This window comes from Parasteatoda tepidariorum, chromosome 1, assembly GCF_982258835.1.
Source record: "Parasteatoda tepidariorum strain Cologne lab strain chromosome 1, Ptep-v5.0, whole genome shotgun sequence".
Taxonomy (NCBI): Eukaryota; Metazoa; Arthropoda; class Arachnida; order Araneae; family Theridiidae; genus Parasteatoda; species Parasteatoda tepidariorum.
The window spans coordinates 47,030,306-47,053,893 of record NC_141755.1 but is presented as its reverse complement, the minus strand read 5'-3'; the positions used below and the strand labels follow the sequence as shown (position 1 = coordinate 47,053,893).

Genomic DNA, 23,588 nt, shown 5'->3' with positions numbered 1-23,588 from the left:
GAAAAGGCAATCCAATCAATCATATAGAATATACCTATGGTTCTTCTATCGAACTTTACTTAGATATTAGGAACTCTAACTACACCAAATGGAATTAAACCCGATAGAAGTTATGGAAGATGAAGACTGTTAATTGGCTCGAAAAATATCTAAATTCATCTTACACGAAAAAAGTTTTATACGGAGTATAAGGCATTGGAAAATAAAAGTTCCATAAAACTGACTGAAATGCATTCAAGATTTGACTGTTGCTAAATTTACATTATGATTTCTATAAAAAGAAGTTTAATGTTTGTTAGAGAAACAGAGAACCATTAAGCAAAGTTTTTCTTCCTTTAAAAGCACCATCTTATGTGTTTCTGGGTATTTGAATTATTTAAAAACTGTTTTTGGAAGCATTCTAAAGTAAATTCAAGGAATCAAAATATTGTATTCAGTGAACAGGGCTTATGAAGAAAGATACATTATGCATTTAAAAGGAGTAAAAATTAAGAACAAGTTAAGTGAAATTCTCGGTAGAACAGACAGAATACACCTACCTGTACGTCATTCTTGAAAATAAAGCAGATCGCCATGAATAGCAGAATGGGAACGATATTGTAGTAGAAAGAGTACCAATTCGATATTTTGAAAGCAGCCACCATGGCACCCACCAACATGAGAAAAATCGTACCGGGACCAAGAACTGTACCAACCATCAACATTCCCTGGTAGATAATGTAAGGAAAAGATATGTTGTCATTGATGGCTATTGTGGCTTTGTAGTCTCCGAGCAGATCCATGATGTTCGCCATGGTTGAAGGTGCCCATCGTCTTCTTTGGGTGTAGAATTCACCAAATCCTTCGGGACAGTGGGTGTATGCATCAGAAGCTGCGCTGTACTCTACTCTGTAGCCTCGCTGTAATAGCAATGTGCACAGCCACCGATCCTCTCCTGCATGAATAAAATAAATTTAAATTTAATTGATAAAAAAGTAATGTAATGATCGAAATATATTATAAACATTTATATTGGAGAAAATTTGTTGTATCCACTATGACAGAGAAAATCTAAAAGGTATCTTTGTTAGATCAGTTGTCCTTCCAGTTTGCAATGCAGTGAAAAGACTATTTGTTTACAGAATTGGGTTGCTTTTCTTCAATAGTAACTTAAAGATTCCTGGATATTTCCTAGTAGCAGGATGTGGATAGAATATTTTCGGGAAAATGCAAACGACTTTTTTTCTTTGAAATCTTGAAGAATTTACGAAAAATGTTGTGATTACCTAAAAAATACGATAATGTACACAATAGTATTAATTTTTTTAGTTGACTAAAAACCCCAACATCTTTTAAATGCTTTTAAAGAAAAACATAATTGCGGAGCTAATGTGGATGAGACTTGGCTTAAAGACATTATACTATTATTTTTTTAGAATGCAACATAGATTTTATTAAATTTTTTTGCAGTTACTCATAAAAATCTCGTTTAAAAGAAAAGGACCAGTGTGCTAACCCATAAATTAAATTGAGGTAACTAATTCACATTCCCTTTTTCAAATGACTTAACTAATAGAAAGCTAAATTGAAATAAATGACATGCAATAGAAAAATTGCATAAACTAAACAACAATTATTCTTTAAGAAAACCATTACTATTAAAGATTTATTATTTTATTAAAAGCATTATTAATGACTTTCAGTACTTCGGGCTATCTCTGTGAAGCTGTCAAATGACTTAACTAATGGAAAGCTAACTTGAAATAAATGACATGCAATAGAAAAAACTTGCGGAAACTAAATAACTATGCTTTTAAAAAACCAAAGCAAAAAGACTAATAATCATCATTTTTCAATGCATAAAAATATCAATGAATAAATTTATTAATATTAAATCTGAAAAAATATTATTAAATCATTCCTTATATCTTTCCTTATATTTACTATTCGCTTTTAACCTTTTAATTCTTCACAACTTATAGTTTAGATTGTTTCAGATTTTCGTTGTCCACGCGATATAAGAATTTTCCTTCAGAAATTTGCAAATATGTACGTTTATGCTTCCTTGCTTATGACAGCTCACACTCTTGATACTTCAATTGTTTTTTGCCCCACGCGAAAGAGAAACGAGGACTTACTTTGTGGCCATACAAGAGAAATAAATATGTATAGATTGTAACCCCTTATTGATATACGTTATTACTTTGAAATTAATTATCATTATGATCTTTTTTATAAAACTTCGTATCTAGCATGAAACCAAACGCTTCAGTTAACATGCAACCTTACCTTGATCGTATTGTACGTAATGCAATGCCTCGTCAGATGTGGTGGTGTATCTCTTCATAACGTTATCATCCATAAGGGCCTTGGCTCTAAAGAGAGAAAAACATCCAGGACTACAAAGTACACAACCAATCATATGTTCTGTTGCCTTTTGAAGCCAATGGCCAATAGCATACTCGAACTTTTGATACCATACCATGGGACCTGTAAATAATAGATAAAAATGATTTCTAATACTTTACGGTAAAAGCTAATCATAAAAATTGTCTTGTAAACAACGCTGTGTGTAGAATTTGAAATGTTATCAATGAACCAATAAATTTACAAACAGGTATTTTTTATTTATTTATATTCTTGGATGAAAAAATCATTTAAAATGTGAAAAAAAATAAATTGTTTAAACAGGTTGAAGAAAATTTTCAATTTAAAAAGTGAATAACTAAAAAATGTAATAAGTATTCATTATTAATAAGTTTAAAGGTTATTTTGTAACTTACAGCAATTTTACTGGAATAGAAATGTACAGAGAAAAGTGAGGTGACATAGGTAAAAATGTGTACATTTAGTGATAAAAACATTAATTTTTTATCTTATCGTTAGCACGCGATTTGAATTTAGGAAGTTAGAGCACTTCATATTTCAAATTTAAAAGTTATTCTAATGGGATAAAGAAAAGAGTAAAAAGAGGATAGACTTAAATATTAACTATCTAAACGAGTACTTTTTAATGTTGAATCGAATGAAAACGATTCAAAGTTGATGTAATTAATAGTTGAGAGAAATCAAAGTTTTATGGTTTTATGTATAAAGTATAAATTTTAACTTTAACTTTCATAATGTGTGAAACTAAATTTTAAGATTTCCAGAAAAAATTGCTATCAAAATGTTTGAGTTAAAATGTTGTTTTGGTTGGAGAAAAGGTCCTTTTTTGAGATTTGTTTGTGTTACAGCGTGATTTGGTTATTATTTTCTTCTGCGGATGAAAATCGTGATCTCCGTAGTCGATAACTTAAAATTTTTTATGAGGTTTCTTTTTCGCATAAAGCCACTGAAATATGTGTCAAAGAACTAATGACGGTTTATCTTGCTCTTCTCTTTCTTATACTATAGTTTAATATGAAATATTTTCCCCGGCCCATAAAATTTTAATCATAAAATCATTATTTCTGCCAGTAAGTTTTTGAATTATTCCCTTACTATTATTATTTATAAAGACTTTCACAAAACTGAAATAAAAAAGGAAGAAAAGGAGGAGTTTCCTTTAGTACGTTTTAAATGGTTCAAGGATTTAACCTTAAACAAGCTAATTAATTTTATCAGACGATATTTTAAGTTAAGAAATCAGATACAATGACGATCTTTTTTTCTGAATAAATTCTTCTTTTTAATTGGGTATATTATAAAAAAAACACAACTACTTCCACTTAGTAGGAATAACATTTACCATGACGCAATGCTAAATTCTATGCCACTATCCACATAAATGCCACTATCCACATAAATCAATTATTAATCAAAAATCGAATATCAATTACTTTTCCTTATAATGCAATAAAATCTGGTGAGCAGCTATTTAAACGATCAAACACTTCGTTTGTTTATTTGTGGCTTGAAGTTAGGCTCGCAGAAAATGCCGTTCATGGGTTAAATTTAGTAGGAATAACACAACCTGTGACGTAGGATATAGTATACCCAATAGACTTTGATTTTTGACCCTTAAAATATAGGGAGGGAAAAACTTATTGGATAGACCGAAGTAAGCATTGGCTTTAATGATAGAACATTCAAATCAATTATAGCGTAAAATTATTTCTTGTCTAAACAATTTGATAAATACTAATTTAAAGTAGACAGTAAAAAGATTCTTCTTTAGTATATAAATTTCTTATAAATTTAAGCTACAACAATAAAAATCTTCAGCTTAAAATCTTAAACAAGTTCAGTGAGCAAAAAAGTTAACATCCTGAATAACGTTTGATCGAATAATTGGATTATAATGTACTAACACTCAATATCAATGGTTAGAAAACCTTACCTTAAGTATGCTAATTATTTAGAGCAGACGATATTTTAAGTTACGAAATTCAGGCATAAAAAACGTTCTACTCTGAATTCACATGTTCTTTCTTTTCGGCGGATTTTAATTTTTGATTCACAAAATAGTGGGGGGGGGGCTACAATCTAAAAAATATGGTAACTTATAGTTAAGGCAGGAGGGAAAGTTTGGACCTTTTTATGTTAGTGTCAATTTTATGAATAAGTCGCTATCACTTATTAAATATTTAGAGAATCTAATATACCCCCATAATGTTGTAAAATTCGTCCATACAGATGCGCAAATTTTTTTTTTAACTATCGGCCACTTTTTAATTACTTATTTTGAAAAATAGTCGATCATTTTTGAATTGTAAGGATATGCGAATTTTTAACTCATTTCAAACTATGTAAAAATACAAAATTTTGACAAAATCATTTAAATATTCTCAGAGTTATAAATTTTCAAAGATTTATTTTCAAATTTTTATTTCTCAAGAACTTCTCAACCCTGCTTAAATTTTGTCATTTAAAATTGTGTAGTTTAAAATAATATAAAACGTTGTATATCAAGCAGTTTAGAAATACTTCAATCCTTATTAAATAATAGAAATCAAAAAATAAAATTTTACATAAATTATCCTAGAGTAAACGAGTTTTATAATTGTATGCAAAGAGTTTTTTATTCGCTTAAATTATTCCAGAGAAATGGCAAAATATGTGCTTCCAAAACTATGTCTCTATTCACTTAACTATTTGGACTATATTTTTTTGATTGTGGTTAACACTAATGTTTAGAGGATCAAAAATCCAAATCCGTAAAAAAAGAAAAAAAAAGGAAAGAAAAAAAAAAGCATGATTTATTCCTAGAAAGTGCGGTTTTGTGTCCATTTTGTAAAATATCGTCTGCAATTTTGCTTAAAATATTATCATCGCAACTTGAAATATAGTCTGCACATTTTACTTAAAATATCATAATCGTAAATTTAAATACCGTCTGCACGTTCTACTTAAAATTATATAATTGTAATTTAAAATATTTGACTACCATGCCCCAAAATATTAAGATTGCATTGAAGCACGCGAGAATCCGATCACTAGATTCAAAATTATTAAAACGTTTCGCTTTCATTTCGCGCATTGTGTATTCTGCAATAAGGAAAGGTGAATGTACCGGTCACAACATTCCTATAATTTGTTTAACAAATACGGAATAAACAACTAAAACCAGCCGCTGACTTTAACACTTAAGAACAGGGCGTTGCACTTTTGTTTTCAATCCAATTCGAATAAAACATCCAATTACCTGTTCCTACGGGATGTATTCTACCACAAGCTGCGCCCAAGTTCCTGTTCTTCTTCATAAGATCGACCAGGAGCTGAACTGCGTGGGGTCTGAAGTTAATGTCACCGTCCAGGGCAAGGACGAATGTGTTCTCTGCCATGGTAGCTTTCCTGTTGACGTCCATGGGCAGTTCCATAAGTCGATGGCCCAACAAGTAATACATATACATAACCTGAAACAAAAAGTTAAGTTATGCCTGAAGTATAGCCATTTTAAGAAGTACTCTGGTTTTGTAACTTTTTCGAATATAATGTTATAAATCAAAGTAGAGAATAACCAATGTAGTTATTTTGAATCTAGCACATTAATATTGGTTTCGAATTTTTTCTTTTATTATGCTTTATACGTTGTCGGGAAATGTTTGTCATAGATAAGTTTAAGAGTGAAATCCCTCATAATTGTTTTAACGTTTGTATTCGCCAGTCACTAGAAGTAGCTAAGTGCTAGATCACTAGATTGGTTTGTTCTTGCCACAATTTAGTTTTTGATCAACATTGATCCTCATGGTTGAAATGTTCTATTCTTTAACGTAATGAGTAAAACTGATTTCTATGATTTTATGTATGGTCCTTTGTATAATGGAGGTATTATATCAATTTTGAAATATCACTGATGTTACTTTAAACTTACCAGTAGCATACACTTTTGCAAATAAATGTTAATAATCTTAAAATAAACAATATTAATTTTCATTTTTATGTAGCAGGGGTCTGGATATATATTATGAGTGTGCCATTAAAAATTTTAGCTAACTTTGAATAGATATTTTAAATTTGTTTTAATACCGTTCAAAATTGAAGTGAATCCCCGCAGCAAAAAAATGGCTAGATATACTCTAAGCTAACCGTCATTTAAATTAATATATCCATATGAAGATACAGCTTGTTTTAGACAGGATTGTGCATGGTCTAGTTAAAACTAAACATTATGGATAAAGTACAAATATTGATACATTTTTTTAAACCTTTTTCGCGAGTTTAGAAATTTCTTTTATAGGAAGGTTCTTGCTTATAGAAGAGAAGCTACAGTTTGTCCATATTTTTTTTCCAATTTGTGTTTTTACGTTGTTTAGCTTTATTAACTGTCATTTGTATTTCCCCCGGTTTGCAATCGAAAATATATCTTTACTGTTTATTTCAGAATAACAGCCACAGATAAAAGCTTAATGTGCTTTGTAGTTTAAAGCTTCTACCATAAACCAGTTAACCATATCTTAGATTCAACATTCAGTGATACATTTTCTTTCTTTAATGAAAGAGTGCATTTCTCCATGGAGATGCTTTCTTTCATTAAAAGAACAGTCTGCTATAACGGCATGTTAGACAGAGGCAGACAACACTCTGTGTGATTCTTATTTTAATGAGTTCTCTATACAATTAAGCATTCTCAAAAGGATGTCGTACCTGACTCCATCGTTTCCTGTGTCTGATTTTGACCTTGTCCTTGAGGTGGGCGATCAGTTTGTTCTTTCCAGGCATCGTCCAAATGAGTTTTCCTCCATAGGGTGTAGGAATCTTTTTGGGTGGTTTTAATTTAATGTTACACTGGTGCACGTTACTATAAAAATGAAACAGTTTATTGGTATAAGAATTTTTTTCCTTCTTTTGAATATTTCGCTACAATCCATATTTCACAATAACGAGATTCAGCGCTTTCACGTAGCATCCTGCACGCTCGCTTACGCATGCTCCGTAGAATACCGTGATTGTTCTATATTAACTGAGATACACAGAATATACGTACGTGATTGTAGCATCCCGTACACTGGTGCACACATGTATGTTCGGCGCGAGCTTTGCAGAGTGATTTCTACAGTAACTGCACAGCTAAGATCACACGTTAGTGAATGTGGGAGATGCTAAGTGAAAGTGCTTAATTTCCCTAATAGGCTAGTAATCATGTAAATGAAACAAGTTTAAACAATAAATAAGAAAACTAACAATAAATCAAGCTGAACTAAGAGATAATAATCATTAGGATTTTCATTAATAATAGTTTGTTTTTCTTAGAGAATTTATTAATCTCAAAATAAATAAAAAATAAATGTTTAAAAAATATATTTATTTTTGCTTCATTCCACTTGACTGGGATGAAATTTTAATTTAAGCTAAATTATGAAATTAACTATGGAAATAAGCAAAATAAACTATGGAAAATTAAACAGCCTTATCGTCGATAATATAAAACTTTCCTTCAATGACATTTGATTGTTTTTAATCAACGAATAAATATACATTTATTTTCATTCGCTAGTTTTTTTTCCCTTTTCTTCTTCTCTTTTTCCCCCTTCAACATCTTGAAAAGAAATATTTAGAATGTTTTATTTATTATTATCCGGAATGATATTTTTTCCTTTTTATATTTCCTCAACGGGAAGCAATTATGATAGCCTTTAAAAGTTCGTTTTAAAGTAAATTTATGATTACACAATGAATAGAAAATATATATACTTTTTACATTACATATTCTGAACTATATTTAAAATAGTTATTTAATTATAAAATAATATAATCGCTGTAAAATTTAAAGAAACTAAATATCATGTGTTGCGTGTGACGTAAAACTCTAGAGCGAGTTCAATAACTTTTCCGACTTTCTTCCGAAGATTGGTGGTTTGGCCGTTTTTGAATATATTTTTCTCAATTCCTTATCTAAAAAAACAAAGAAAATCCCGAATTAAAAATTTATTTCGGTTGTTTACTGTAAGTTTCAGGGGAAGCGTGTTCTTACAGAGTTAAAGAATTAATCAATGAGTCTAAAATCTCAGAATTTACGAATTAGCAGATCAAGAAATAAAGGACATATCGAATCAATGTATAGAATCAATAAATGATCGAATCAACAAATTAATCAAGCAATAAATCAAAACATAAACGAAACTGGAATTAATGAATACACCTAATCTCTAGGTGAAGAATCATTGGCACGTTGATTGGCCGTTTCAGCGATTCGCGCATGCTGTTATTAATTGATTCGTTGACTAGCTGATTCACTGGTATATTGAGTCTCTGATCAATTGATTATTTGATTTGCTGATTTATCCATTCATTCATTTGCTTCATGGATCTGTTAACGCTCATTCGCATACATGCCTTTTTATTGATTCGCTTATTCACGTAGTATCGCTTATTATTTTTTTTTAAATTTCTTAATCACTTGAACTTCTTGATTTATCAATACGCTAATTTCTTTGATTAATTTATTTTCTCAATCACAGAATTTTCATTAGAATTATTTGTTTAATTTAATTATTTATACGAGCGTTATGTGGGCTTTAACTGAAAGTTGCAGTAAATAACCAAAATAAAGTTTTGTTTCGTATCTTTCATGACTTTCGTAGTAAGAACACGAAATACGGAATTCTCAGAATTTTTAACGCTACGCGTAAAAATACGAATTTACAGCTGTGCGTAAAAACGTATTTGGGCTATTTACGGTAACATATGTATTTTTATTCATAAAACTGAAGAAAAGATTAGTGATTTTTTAGTCAAAGCAATAGGCCTAAACAAGTTAAGACGAAATTGGATCAAAATGCCTTTGGAAAATGTGCATTATACTTGAACTCAAATAACAATTGAATCGAGAGAAAAAAATCGCTGCACCCAATATTAAAAGGACAAAAGGTAAAGAAAGTAATAAAGGGTGCGGTTGAAATTGCAAAGGAATTTCTTTCAAAAGGTGATTTTAGGGCGTTTTCTTCTATATTCTAAAATAGATGCATGTGGAATAATCCTTCCGGGTATATTTTAAGCATTCTATTTTGTGCTGTGTCTAATATTTTTAAAACAACAACAATAATGAAATTTAGTTCCTTTTTAGTTGCAGAATGACGAAAATACTTCAAAAATATTATGTTATCCAACATCAGATTGTTTTATAACTGCCACTAGATATATTTTTAAATGAATTGACTGAGAAAATTCGAAATTTGAATCATGGAATTATTGCTTTGAAGCTAATTCATTGACTTCAACTGATTTCAATTTGAACCATTTGAAAATTGGAATTGATCAAACAATTTCTTAGTAATAAAACTTTAAAAAAAAATCTAATTTCTGAATTTTTATTTTTTAAACACTATTGAAATGATTTCGTTCAAATTCTGTGCTTTTTTTTATTTAAAAAATGGTTTAAAATGTAGTAAAAATATTATAATATCTCTACAATTCTATTTTTTAAATTATTAGATAATAAAGAGACAATAATTAATTGTAATTTTCTTTGTATGGAATTACCTTTGAATAACGTGTTTAATAATGACTTGCATTTTTTTTAAAAATTTATCTAAATAGTTTTATAGATGTGATTAAAATCGCAAAAAATTAAATAAAGGGTTTAGACTTTCGACTGCTAACTTGATTAAATGAGATAATGTTTTCCAGATTGTGGGAAATCACCTTAGTTTTAGGATCAAAAATCCGAATTAGACGAATATGCTTATTCAGAAAAAATAAAATTTTGTATGCTATCTCTTTTATTCTAATTGGTTTGTTTCTAATTCCCTCGAATCATTAAAACTGCATCATACAACGTGAAAATTCGATCATTGTATCAAAAGTAATTTTGGTGTTGTGTTTTTTTAAATTTTTTATTTCTTCAACTATTTTTTTTGTTAAATATGGATGGACAGTAACGATTTTAAAAATGAGCGTCATTTAATAAGAAAGTTTACAATCGTTCTATTGTTAGTGCATGGATATCTCAACTAAATAAATTGGAAAGCTATGGTCAACGACTAAAATGGTACTCCTTAGCCATTTAACCTCTTCGTATGTCTGAGTAGCGGTAGAAGGTTAGAATAGACTATATTTATTATTCCAAAAATTTTTTAATTTGCTGACATATCCTGTTTAGTTCAGTATTCCCTCGCTTTTTGTAATAATGTTTTTAATAAGGTTCTGGTCAACAGTTTGAATATTGAAAAATAATATTGCCTAATGCCTGAAAATATTGGAAGAATGATATTGTCCGAGAAAATTTTGGCAGAATTTTTGAATATTACCATGACATAATTTAATATTCGTTTGTGTTCTTAGATTCAAAATGTTAAGTTTAGTATCAGTCAGATGATACTCTTAAATGTATGCTGAAATTTATGCTTCGGAAATAAAATAATGTAATTAAAATTTGAAGAAGCAAGGATGTTGCTAAAAAAAAAATATAACGATATTTCTTAATTGCTATAAATTCCGAAAAATGAAGGTTGAAACTATAACAAAAGGACGCGCTTTGTAAGAGAACAAGGTGGGGCTACTCTTAGCGATGTAGTGGTCAGTCATACCCAAAATTCAAGAACTTTTCAGAGTCCTTCAAAGGATGGGCGTTGGTCCTTGTGTTTATTTAGCGACCAACTCTAATCAAAATATTCCACAAAACAAAGAGAAAAAGAAACGTGTTTATAAGAAAGTGGTCGAACCGGCAGCACAGATAAAGAACAAAATAGTTATTTAACCACTAACCCAATTCCAAAGCCCTTAGTAATAAATATACGAGAGAAAGTAGTTATACAGACAAAAAAGAAATACTGTCCGTTCGATAGTTTGTTTTTTTCCTATTTGTGGCAAAAATCTAGGTCATGAAAAACCACTCGGCCAGAGAAGTTTTCCGATGGCATTCCTCAGACTTGCCAAGCTTGCTTTTGTAGGAAAAGTAGACTTTCCAGTGTTCGCTTTTTTGGCGACAACTTTTAAAGTTTGAATGAGGATGTAACAGTGCCTTGGGGTTTAATGTCGAGTTTTAATTTTACTACGGTGAATCAAATCAATTGTAGTATTACTTATAACTGTATTTTGATTATTTTTTCTGGAAGGCAAGGTCGAATCACTCAGGCGGAAATAGCTATCTATTTCGTTGATAATGCTAAGATTGAATTGCCGTGTAAAATTGCTATCTTCATTTGTTTTTATAATTTTTCTTGATGTAGAAGTCATTAGGAATTCTTTTATCACAGACGACAAAGACCTTATAACGGTTTTTAAAAACTCGGATCAGAATTAGTACAAGTATAGGGTTCAGCCAGTGGCGTGCAGAGAAAATGGGGAAAGAGACAACGGCCAATGTGGCTCAACACTTTATAAGGGTTGAAGTTAATTTGTACAATATTATGACACGCGATTCCTTTATATTTTTATTTGTTACGCATCTGAACACGCCACTGCTGAAATCGACGTCTCTCTAATAATGATAAATCCATATTATATAAATTTAGTTTATAAAACGAGATTTAAAAAAAAAAAATGAAAGGAAAGAGGAAAAAAGTCAATAATAATTTAAGGATATATAGTGAGTTATTAAAAGTAGCATTTTCAATTTTTTACGTACCATGGAAATATAAAATGCAATGGTAAAATTTATTCATTTATAATTCCTTTTTTGTAAAACTAATTCACAAAATAGTTGCAGTGATTATTCCTAATTATTAATCAATTTTTGGCAAACTAAACGTGCAAAATACATGTATATGAATAAATAGAATTATATAAATAAATAGAAATATATAAATAAATAGAAATATATAAACAAATAGAAATATATAATTTAAGTTATTTTATGACATGACTTTTTTTTTTAAAATCCAACAAGTTAAATATAGTTAAAATGGGCAACTACCCACCACATATTATCCCAAAATTGCCACCACATTTTTGTTTATTTTAATTTTAAATTTTATTTCTGTAGTCCGTTACCGCCTTACGATTAGGTCTTTTAACTCTAAGACAATTTAAAGAATATTTATAAAAAACTAGGTAGCAATACTAACTCGTCTTCGTCTCGTTGGAAATGGTATTTAAATTTTTATTCAGATTAATTTATCTAAGATGTTCCAGCCATTAAAATAATCATTCATTTCTTCATCAACGCATCTTACCACTGCGTTTATTTCTTCAGACGACATAACATTAAATCATCCTGACAAAAATTAATTCAACTTCGTTGTTTTATGAGAAACGGAAACATAAATTTAAATTCTTACGATCTATTTAATATATGTAGCGCTCCTTTCAAATACTTGAAAACTATTTGAATATGATTATTCACGCGTCGTTGAAAAGAGGTGATAAAAGTCATAACTAGGGTTTTTCAGAACAACAGAATACGAAGGTTGAAAAAATATTAAAGGCGTCAATATTGTGTAACGGTTAATCGTAAAACTCATTGAATCAGTAAGGCCACAAGCACTTTGTTCACAATCACGTTATTCTTTAAGAGCAACACCGTTAATAGGATCAAAATTTTAAAGCTTGTCTTAAACCGTAATAATTAAGATTATATTCGATTCAGAATATTTTTCTAAAAGTCATTATTGCCGAGTTAATTTTTTTTAACTTCACGTTTTAAATCAAATGTGTTAAAACTAACTTTTAAATTTTGCATATTTTACAAACTATTACTATAACAAGAAAATCGTTTTTTATTGAAATGTAAGTAAAAGTGTGTAAAGTATACTGAAAAAAATATGGGATTTTTTGAGAAAATAATAATATTCCAATACTTCTTAAAACCATTTTCACTTTATCATCTTAGTATAAATAAAATATAATATCTGACAACTAATTTTTGGAAATGTATAATTCTATACCTTTTAAAAATTGCAGGAAATTTAAAGGTAATTGATCTTTTTTTAAATTCGAAGATACGCATATAAAGTTTTTCTTCCATATTTAGGGGTAACTTTTATACATGTTAATGCTTTTAAGCAGTAAAGGCGAACTTTACATTTTCATATTTTCTAAAAGAAAATGAGTTTTTAGTCTTAAAATATATATTATTAATAATTATAAGTTTTCTAAAATTAAACAATTTACAAAATTCCGTTTCAGAGCAATGTGATTCATGTGGTTTGCATTATATTTTAATCAAAAGCTTGAGTTTCAAATTAGGTATTATACCACGATTGTGATAATTTTCAAAATCATCTACTTAAAAAGCTGTATTCCCCCCCCCTCTAGGATATAACTATTGATAGAAATGCCTTAAGGATTTATAGATTGCCATGGTTATATTGCTTATGGACTGCCACAAAGTTCGAAGCAAAAGGAATACGTGATTTCTCCAAAGAATTTTTCCTCATTGAACTCGGATTTCGTAAACCATCAAATCAAGCTAGCTTTTTTGTTCCTTGGAACCATTCTAAAAAATGAAATACGATTTTTCTCAGTGCAAATGATTGAATCTTAATAGTCTAAAAGACTATTATTATTATTATTATTATATAGAGAAGTGAAAGAAAAATCTTCTCAAAAAGTGTAAGTAATAATATTTTTGTGGTTTCATTTGGAATAAATAATGAAGAGAAAAAATTATGTGCATGAAATTGCTTTACTTTCCTTCCAAATTTTTTCAAATTTGTCAAAGTTTTTAATTTAACTAAACCTTTATTGGGTAATTAATTTTATCTAAAAATTTCATATTTTCCTAGCAAATGGACGTTGTTTGTACTAAATTTTATTAGAGTAATGAGATTCTATTGGTTCTTGTGATGCAAAAGACTATAGAACACAAAGGGCAATGGAACTCTTTAGAACATAATTCTTATAGTTTTGTGAATTTTTAAACGAATTTAGACAGTGTCGCTTAAATTAATAATAATATTTTATTCACTTATTTTTAACGGAATTTTTCGGTTTTTATTTGTTCTCAAATAGATTTTTACATTTAGATCTTGATCAAAATTTCAAAATTCATATTATTTAAAAGAAAAAATTTCATTGGAAAAACTAAAATTACAAAGAAGCATTTCCGTTTAAGAAACGAAGGCCTTGAAACAAAATTTTGCAGGGGAAGCGAAACCTTTCCGTTTCATTGCAAAATTTTGAAAAATCTCAGATAAAAATCAACATTTAACATAATTTTGTCAAAGAAACGAAAATTTTTTCTCATGTCATTAATAAATACCTAAGCGAGTAAGGAAAAAAAAAACTCAACTAAATCTTCTGAATCAAAATTGATAAAGGTGGGATGAAAGACAAAACCAGTTTGATTACCCGATGAAATTTGAAGGTGTTTCTTGTAATCGCCTGACTATTTCTTTCAGCAATCTTACAGTTTTTGATGTTTTTAATCCAGTCTTCCTTAGAAGCGATTCATTTGCTTTTACTGAGGTTTTCTATTTTCTATTTTTTAAATATTAATTTTCAACTCCTAGTGTGCTTACCTTTTTCGCTTTACTTTTGATAATGATTCTATAAATATATACCGAGAAAAGCTTTATATTAAAGGTTATACTAGATAACAAGTTATCCCAATAGCTTAAAAATATAGTTTTTTGATGAACAATGAACAGTTTAAAGCATCGGGCAGATGAAATGGAGAACAATGTAATGTTGAGTAAAACAGCGTAACAAATGAAGTATGCAAAAAGCTATTAAAAGATTTAGCACTGATTTCAGTTTGGAGGTGAGCTCACGTTTTTTTCCGAACTCTTTACGATATAAACGTGATGACCGCAAAACTTAGAGTGAGTCATAACTGCCAGCTTACCTTGCCGCTACATCCATGATGTGGACAAGCTGTTTGACGAATCGGTTCGCTACCATCTCTTCGTCATCGCCATCGCAAAGCTCGTAGGCGTCGTCAAAAAATACATGCACTGGAAGAAAAAAAAATTGTAAATAAAAAAAACTAGATTAACATTATCATAGCGAAAGTCTATTCTGTATTCCTAATGTTTTACGTGAAGAATAATGTTAGGCGTTTCTGCAGACATGAATATAAATTGTTAACAATTTCTTCATAAATTTCGTTGAAATAGCTTTGGCGTCTCAATAACTAACCAGCGAATTTCACGATTGGATAAACGTGAGTTAAAGTAATGAATTTTAACGAACAATACTAATTCCATTAAAAAAACTAATTTTTTACCATACAAAATATTGATATAAATACATTTTCTCTTACATTTGCTATCATCATTTGATGCTGCAATCCAAGATGGGTCAAAATTTTCAGTTGAAGGTTTTACCTACCACTGCTTATTTCTCTGCCTGTTTCTTGCACCTAATCACTTTAAAATCCCATTTAACGGAATTGAGTTATCGTAGTCTTAGCCTTCATCTTTTCCGACTTATATTGGGATGACACGATAGTAATTTCGGTCTTTTTTTTAAATGTAAGGGAAAATTCTTTTTTTTTTCTATACAAAAAATGAAATTTAACCAGACCAATATATTTTGTTCGATGCCATCTTTCTGATAACTTCATGATCCCGCGTTCCTGAAACTTCCGGTCCATATCAGCAACTTCTGGTCCTTATCATCGTGTGCAATTGATTTGATTGATTGATTGATGCAATTGATTGATTTGATTGAAATTTTTACGATTAGAAAAGTTTTCTAAGCTTTGAAATGAACAATAATATAGTGCTAGGTCCTGGCTTTATGGAGGATGCGACATCACTTCCGAACCAAGCTTCTTACGCGAGTTGAGTTTTTTGCTGATAAGGACCAGTTGTTTTATGAATGCGAGATCATGAAGTTATCAGAAAGATGGCATCGAACGGAATAAAATATATTGGTCTAGTTAAATTTCATTCAAGCTATCAGAAAGATGGCAAAAGCTCATCGAACAGAATAAAAGATATTTGACTGGTTAAAGTTAATTTTTTGTTTAGTAAACATTGAATTTTACATCACTCTAAAAAACCAAGATTATTTTTTTACCCACCCAATATTTACTATATCCTTACAATATTCTGTAATACAAGATTTCATTTTTATTGATTGAAGTTTTTTAAAACAATTTCAATCTCTAATAAATTAACTCCAAAAGTTAACTAATGAGTTAAATATCTATAAAGAGCTTTAAGTTATAAGTTTGAAATATGACAAGGTTTACAGTATAACAAATATAGCGACGAAAGATGCAAAACTATTTCGTAAAATCTGTATGCTTTCTAAAACTTTGAATGAAAAGTTTAGGAAACTAAAAAACTTTCTTCGAATATTTACGACTGATAAAAATTATTTACCTTCAAATTCATAATAATCAGGATCCACGATTCTTAAATATTTTTGTGCATTTCTTCGAGCACATTGATCTTCGTCCATTCTGAAATACATAAAAGAAGTTAATCCGATGCAATTAACGATATAAAATATTAAAAATCAATCCACTTAAAAGAAAATAAATCAACCAATAAAGACAATAAAATGTGTTTCATGTTTTATTCAGATAGGACCAAAATTGATTAACTGCACATTAAATGAATCGCTGAATTGATTTCTTTCATCAAAGAAAATCAAAGTTCAAGTTTATAAATTTAAAATTTAAATACCTCTTCTCCTTTCAAATAAAAAAATTCCAAACTATGCTTCGCTTTAAACTGTGTAGCTATTCAACTAAGCCTATAAAAAAAATTTTATTCCGAAATTTTTAAGAAATATTTTAAATTTATATTAATTGATAGGCATTTACCACACTTTCTTAATATTGTTCTCTGTTATTATTACATTTTCGAAATTGAAGACTTGAATCTAAAAACGTTGTTCCATGGCGTGGTGTTAGCGTAATACGCAACATAATAAAGATATTTTGTTTTACAATTTTCCAAAGGTAAATTAGTTTTTATCTACTTTTTAAAAAGCTATATTTATTTTGTAATTTATTTTATGTTAAATTATATTAAGTCAATGAATGCAATTAATGATTACAAAAAAAAAAAAAAAAATCCTTAAAATTCGAAAGCAATATTAAAAATATCATATTTTCGTACTATTGCTGAATGATTTTTTAAGCTAAAAATATATTATGAATTTTTATAGTAACTAAAATTTAAATAAGAATTAAAAAAACAAGTTAATGTTAATGGATGTAATTGCAATGGATATCGAACAAGATTCATAATTTAACCCCTTCAGATTCAGAAAGGCTCATATATGATGAAGGGAGAATCACGCGATAACGCATATATAATCACGGCCCTGAAAAGGTTTCAGTTATACCAATAGACTCGGAAATTAATTTCGCGGAGTTAAAAAAATAAAAAATTATGTAAATTCAGAAAAAACGAAGTAAGCAATTTCAATTAAATAATTTTTAATTTTGATGTAACAGTCAAATATTTAATTAGCCTTTGCCTATCGGCAAGAAACAACAAAGATTGCTAAACAAATTCGAAGATTAGAAGCTGTACCAACGACAATGCGCACCTTCTTAGTCTATCGGTATTTTTAAAATTGCTTTTTATATCATATTCTGAAAATGAGTTTGAGTACAATTTTACACTGTTTTATGCAGCCAATAAAACAATTAAGTAAGCAATCATACGCGTGAACCGCAAACCTATGGAATTGCAAAAATTACGTTATTTCATACACGAAGGTATATTTGCAATTTTGCATCGCTTTACAAGTATAAGTATTCAACGATTCTCCAATGATTTGAGGAGATTTCAGTAAAGAGCGAAATCATTGGTATCGAATTATTCCAACAAATCCATTTTAAAATGAGTTTTTTCTTTAAAAAATAGTACATTTTGATGGGATTTTTTATGATGACCCCGTGAACTGTCTGTTCTTTATTTCTAAAAACACAACTTTGCATACAAAAGAAACAGGCTATTTTAATGCAAAATAATGACATCAACATAAACGTGACTTGCTCAGAATCATAGAACGTGACATACGTGTCTTTAGTTTTTGCACGTTAGAATAGATAATATCCCACTCACACAAAAGTTAGTTTTTTGATTATGACGGAAACTGTCAGGAGTGTCTGTTTATAAGTAATATGTAATTAATTGTTTGAGGATGAAAAGTTCATAAAATTTTCCCTCATTTTAAGCAATGTTTATATTTTCCAAAAATAACTGATGAATATTAGCAATTTAGACAAAGCTTCTAGAATAGTGTTCAAATCTCGCCCGCAGGTCACCAATGAGGAGCGAGTGTTATCGACAATGTCAACCTTCATCTATAAAGAGGTACCCCAAAACAGAATCTAGTTAACATGTATTATACACTAGGGCAGGGGTGGCGAACCTTTATACACCAACGTGCCATTTTTTCTAAAAAATTGTTTGATGAGGGCATAGACGTGCCCTCAAATAATTTTAACTTCGTGATTATTGGGAAAATAATAATACTAAATACTATCAACTCAAAACTCTTTATTTACATTGAAAAAAAAAAACATTTTGCAATGTCTCAGTTATACGCGTAATTCAACTTGAAGTAACATCAGTGTGACTTCTGTTGTTGCAGATTAGATGACAAATAACTTACATTAGGTTGTAAGATGTTAGTTTAAGCAGGACTTAATTTTTTTGCTAGTTATTTATTGTTAGCTTGTTTTTTATGGTTATTAATTGTTTTTTTTAGCATTAATTGTTAATTTTTAATTAATAATTGTTTATTATTTTGTGTGTTTTTTGTGAATTTTAATTTAATTGTTACATATGCTTCATAGAGTAATACCATTTGTGTAATAACAAATGTGATCGGTGGCGTGCCCTAAATATTGTGTCGGGTGCCATAAGTGGCACGCGTGCCATTGGTTCGCCATCCCTGCACTAGGGGATTGAAATTGAATAACTGTAGTGGTAGATACGGAACAATTTTTTATTTGTTATTTTTTGATAAAAAGGTAACAATTTTAATAATTTATGTTATTACCGTCAATGAGAGGTACCGATAAAATATTATTGAGTCTGAAAGGATGAATAGGCTTTAGTTTTGAAGACTATTTTCAAAACTTCGTTTTTTCTGCTGTATTATTTTTAAATAATGAATTATTTAAAATATAATTAATCTCTGTTAATTAGTTACAGTTTTTATTTTATTTCGTTTATAAGTATAATTTGTGGAAACAAACCTTTATTTTATTTTAATTCGAAAGTTTAAGTAGATATTAGTATTTCTTTTAAATATATTTTTCAAATCAGGATTTCAAAACGTTTTGAATATAGGTGAAGTACACATTTTTTACCTTAAAATACATGCAAAAAACAACAAAAAAAAAGGAAAAAGAAACATACTCATAAAAAATATACTTATCTCTGTATCGCGAGAGCAGTACATACTGGCAGTTTAATTTTTTACGCATAATTTTTTTTATTACTGAAAAGACACGTATTGTTAATGTTTGTTATTGGTTCCTAAACACATTTATATCGAGGAAATTTTTACTAAGTTCAGTTTTTCAACGTTGTTTAATAAACTCCGTGATGACGACTGTTTTGTTTTCAAAATTTAATTTATCAAATACCGAATATCTAGCTGAATTCTCATGAAAAGAGAGCGAATGAATGTTGTAAGGTAAGAAATAAAGCGTATCGTTGAATAACATAGTTAATGTAGGGTCGAGTTAGGTCATATAAGCGAATCATGAGAGAATCAACGGATTATTGAATCGGACTTTTAATCGGACTTAGCATGTTTATAAATAAAATAATGTTTATAAACTTATAATTTGTGTCAAGATCGCATTTATGGTTTTGTTTTTGTTTGAATTATGATAAAAGTATTTAAAAACGTTCAAAGCTGCTTATATGAGAGTAAAAGCTAATAAAAACAATCCAAAATACTGAAGTTCTAAATTCAGCTACAAAATAACCTGAATCTTATATTGCATGTATTAAATTATAAGCCAAGTTTAAACACTTCTGGTTCGAAGGGATTGCCTGAAGTGTTCAAACAAGTAGTAAACATCAAATCAAAACACACAAATCGAATACGGAAACAATTTATTCGCTTCAAGAGATTCCAAAAACCCGAATTATAGCCTTGATCCAGCATTGTAATTTGTCTATCGCAATTGCGTCCTTTTATCTTTTTTAAATGAGTGTTTATACGATGTTTTGTGCAAGAAAAATTGTAAGAAGGTTTAAATTTTGTTTGGCTTTGAGGCGAAGAATTAGTCGAGGTAAAGGAAGTGGTGGAATTTTCACTAACCTAATAACTTTCCCCGTTCGTTGCAAAGTAGAACAAAATGGCGAAAATTGCAGATGTGGAATGGTGTTCAGCCAGGTAGAAACAAAAACAAAAAAGTACCGTTCAAAGGAAATATCAAGGTCGAATTGCGTGCGTTTAATTCTTCTCACGGGTTTTTGATCTCAAATTATTTTTGATTCGGAATTTCTTATGGTTTCGTGAGATTGGGAAATGAATGATTGAATGTTTGCCGTCGCTAACAAATATTTGAATGATTTTCTTGCATGTTGAACAAGTTGGCTGGTTTTTGTGTAAAATTTTTTTTAATTGTAGATTTTTTTTTTAAGTTCACAGTTTATCAAAATTAATATATATCTATTTCATTAATAATAAATAAATTATTATTAGTGATATGCGAATTTGCTTCGTTAAAACGGGGAATTTTTCTTAACTGGTCGCAGCTAATTTTCAAGCAACATTGTTTTTGTTCTATATCTTCTAGGAATAGAAATGGATCAGACTATAGATTATCTCCAGAAGTATGCCCTGATTTAGATATACGTATATAGCAAATAAAAATAAGGTCGATTTTAGCGGTGATTTAAAAAAATGTGGCGTAAATACGTTAGTTAAAACAAAAGAATCGTCAAACATTAGAGCCTCTTTAATTTTATTTATACACTTTAGGCGTGGAACTCATAACTGTAGAGTTTTTGTAAATTTACTTCTTCGATGCTAATAAGCAGGCAAGTAAACATTTTTATGCTGTCAGACGTATAAATCGACATTTTGATGCTGTCAAATGAGCAAATTAAAATTTTTGATTCTGTAAAATGTGCAAATTGACATTTTTGATGCTGTCAAATTTCCAAGTTTAAGAACATTTATAATTGGTTATAAATATCGAATATGAATTTGACCGGGTTAAGTTCTTAAATAAATTGGACTAAATAGTTTTTTAATGCTAATTCGGGTGTTACCATTTGGCATTATAAGCGTATTCTTAAAAAAAAAAGAAGAAAAATTTCTTTTTCGGGGTGGGGGGTTTACTTACTTAATTGAAATTACGTTCTCCTGTTAACAAAATGAGAATTAATTTTATGTTAATTTTCTAACAATTTTTTTCTAAATGGTTTAAAAAGATGCAAAACACCTGTGAGAATTCTTACAAGACTAATCTCTTTTAAATACCGTATTTTTAAAATTTAAAACACAAAATACTATAATCAAACAATAAATTTTTTGTAGTTCTAGAACTGTATTTTGATTGTTTTGTTTCAATGAAGATATAAAAAATAATTTTCTTTCTTTTCTAAAACTATGCTCAATATTAGGCAAGTTTTGTACGAATTTTGCAACCTTCCTTTTGCCTTTATTTTTCTAACATTTAATGTATCTTTCTTTGAGCTCTTCAACACTAAAATGTGTTTACTTATAATTAGTTTTTAATAATAAAATTCTAAAATAATTTTATTCATTTTCAATAATGAAACAAGTTTTTAATGGTACAATAATTTTTTTAATGATAAAATAAATTTTCAATGCTAAAATAATTTTATTTTTAGCAATAAAATAAATTCTCAATCATAAAATAATTTAATTTTTAAAAATAAAATAATTTTTTAAAAATAAAATAATTTTTTAATAATAAAATAATTTTTTAGTACTAAAATAATTTTTTAATAATGTAATAATTTTAATTTTATTTTTAATAATAAGATTATTTTTTTATCTCCATTAAAAATTTTTAATTCTGAATTATAAACATTTTACATTACTTAATGCGCTAAAATCTGAAATTTGAAAAATAAAAATATTGCCTTAATATATCTTGTCAAATGAAAGTTTTAAAAAAAAATTTATTAATTTTTATAAACGAACATTATAGCTCGTTATATAAATAACAGTGTATATTCATATAGCGAAGTTATACAAATATACACTGCTGTTAAATTTAACGCATTTTGGAACCTAGTGCAATTTAACCTGAAAGGGACGAAATGTCCCGAGGCTGAATCGTAAAGACAAAATGCTGAGTACGGATTGTGTGTTTAGGAAGAAAAAAAAGTTACTCCAAAGTTGTGATGGATATTTTTGTTAATACAAAAGAAATCTAAACAGAGAAAATCTGATCCGTCTTAGTTGCTTCAAACATGAGTTTTTTGAACTTGAAGAATCCTCAAACCTAAATGTTACGCAACTCGAAAGTGAATTTCCTGGTCGTTCATTTCGAATGGGAATAAACTGGGTTTATGCAGTGTGGATCGAAAGATAGATGAGGTCATAAAGCTAAAGGATGCGCTCTAGGTGGTCATTCACGAATAAAGAAATAATTTAGGTGATTGATTTAGATGTCACGGAAAACTTTTTTTTCCTTCCTTTTTCAAGGAATTTCACCTATATAAGATCTTAAACGGAATATATAAGATCTTAAACGGAATTATGGTAGCAATCGGATCAGAACAATAAAATAAATTAGAATTAAAAAAAATAAAAAAATAAATAAATAATAAATAAATAAAAATAAATTAAAATGAAAAGAATGATAAAAAAATAAAAGTAATAAAAAATAAAATAATAAAAATGAAATTAAAAAAAATGAAATAAAAATAAAAAATGTATAAAAAAATAAAACAAAAATTGAAAAAAATAAAATAAATAAAATGGAAAAAATAAATTTAAAAAAAAAATGAAAAAATAAAATCAAAACAAAGCAAAATAAAAAAGTAAAATAAAAAATTAAACAAAAAAAGGTTAAGTGAAATGAAAGAAATAAAATATAAAGACAATAAAATAAAAAAATAAAAAATAAAACTGAAATAAAGGAAGAATAAAAAAAAGTTAATAAAATAAAATAAAATAAATAAAATAATTAAAATATAATAAATTAATTAAATGAAATAATATAAATAAAATAAATAAAATGAAATAAAATAAAATAAATGAATAAAATTTTCTTCTTGCATTAAAAGGGATTATTATGTCACAAATTGGATCGAAAGAGTTTGTTTTAGATTTTGGAATATAGAAACAAGCAATTTTACATTTCAGTCGAAATGCATTTTGCATACATG

General features: G+C 28.5%; 1 protein-coding gene across 2 annotated transcripts in view; it reads right to left on the bottom strand.

The window, feature by feature from the left end:
- The window catches only part of LOC107451385 (chitin synthase chs-2), a 69,877-nt gene that overhangs the window by 12,874 nt on the left and 33,415 nt on the right, over positions 1–23,588 (bottom strand). For both annotated transcript variants that reach the window (XM_043057390.3, XM_043057383.3), the window contains exons 8-13: positions 16,614–16,693; positions 15,128–15,236; positions 7,048–7,201; positions 5,606–5,816; positions 2,269–2,469; positions 540–934 (exon numbers count right to left, since the gene is read on the bottom strand). In XM_043057390.3, the coding sequence (XP_042913324.2) occupies positions 540–934; positions 2,269–2,469; positions 5,606–5,816; positions 7,048–7,201; positions 15,128–15,236; positions 16,614–16,693 (1,150 nt within the window). The remainder of the gene's footprint in view (positions 1–539; positions 935–2,268; positions 2,470–5,605; positions 5,817–7,047; positions 7,202–15,127; positions 15,237–16,613; positions 16,694–23,588) is intronic.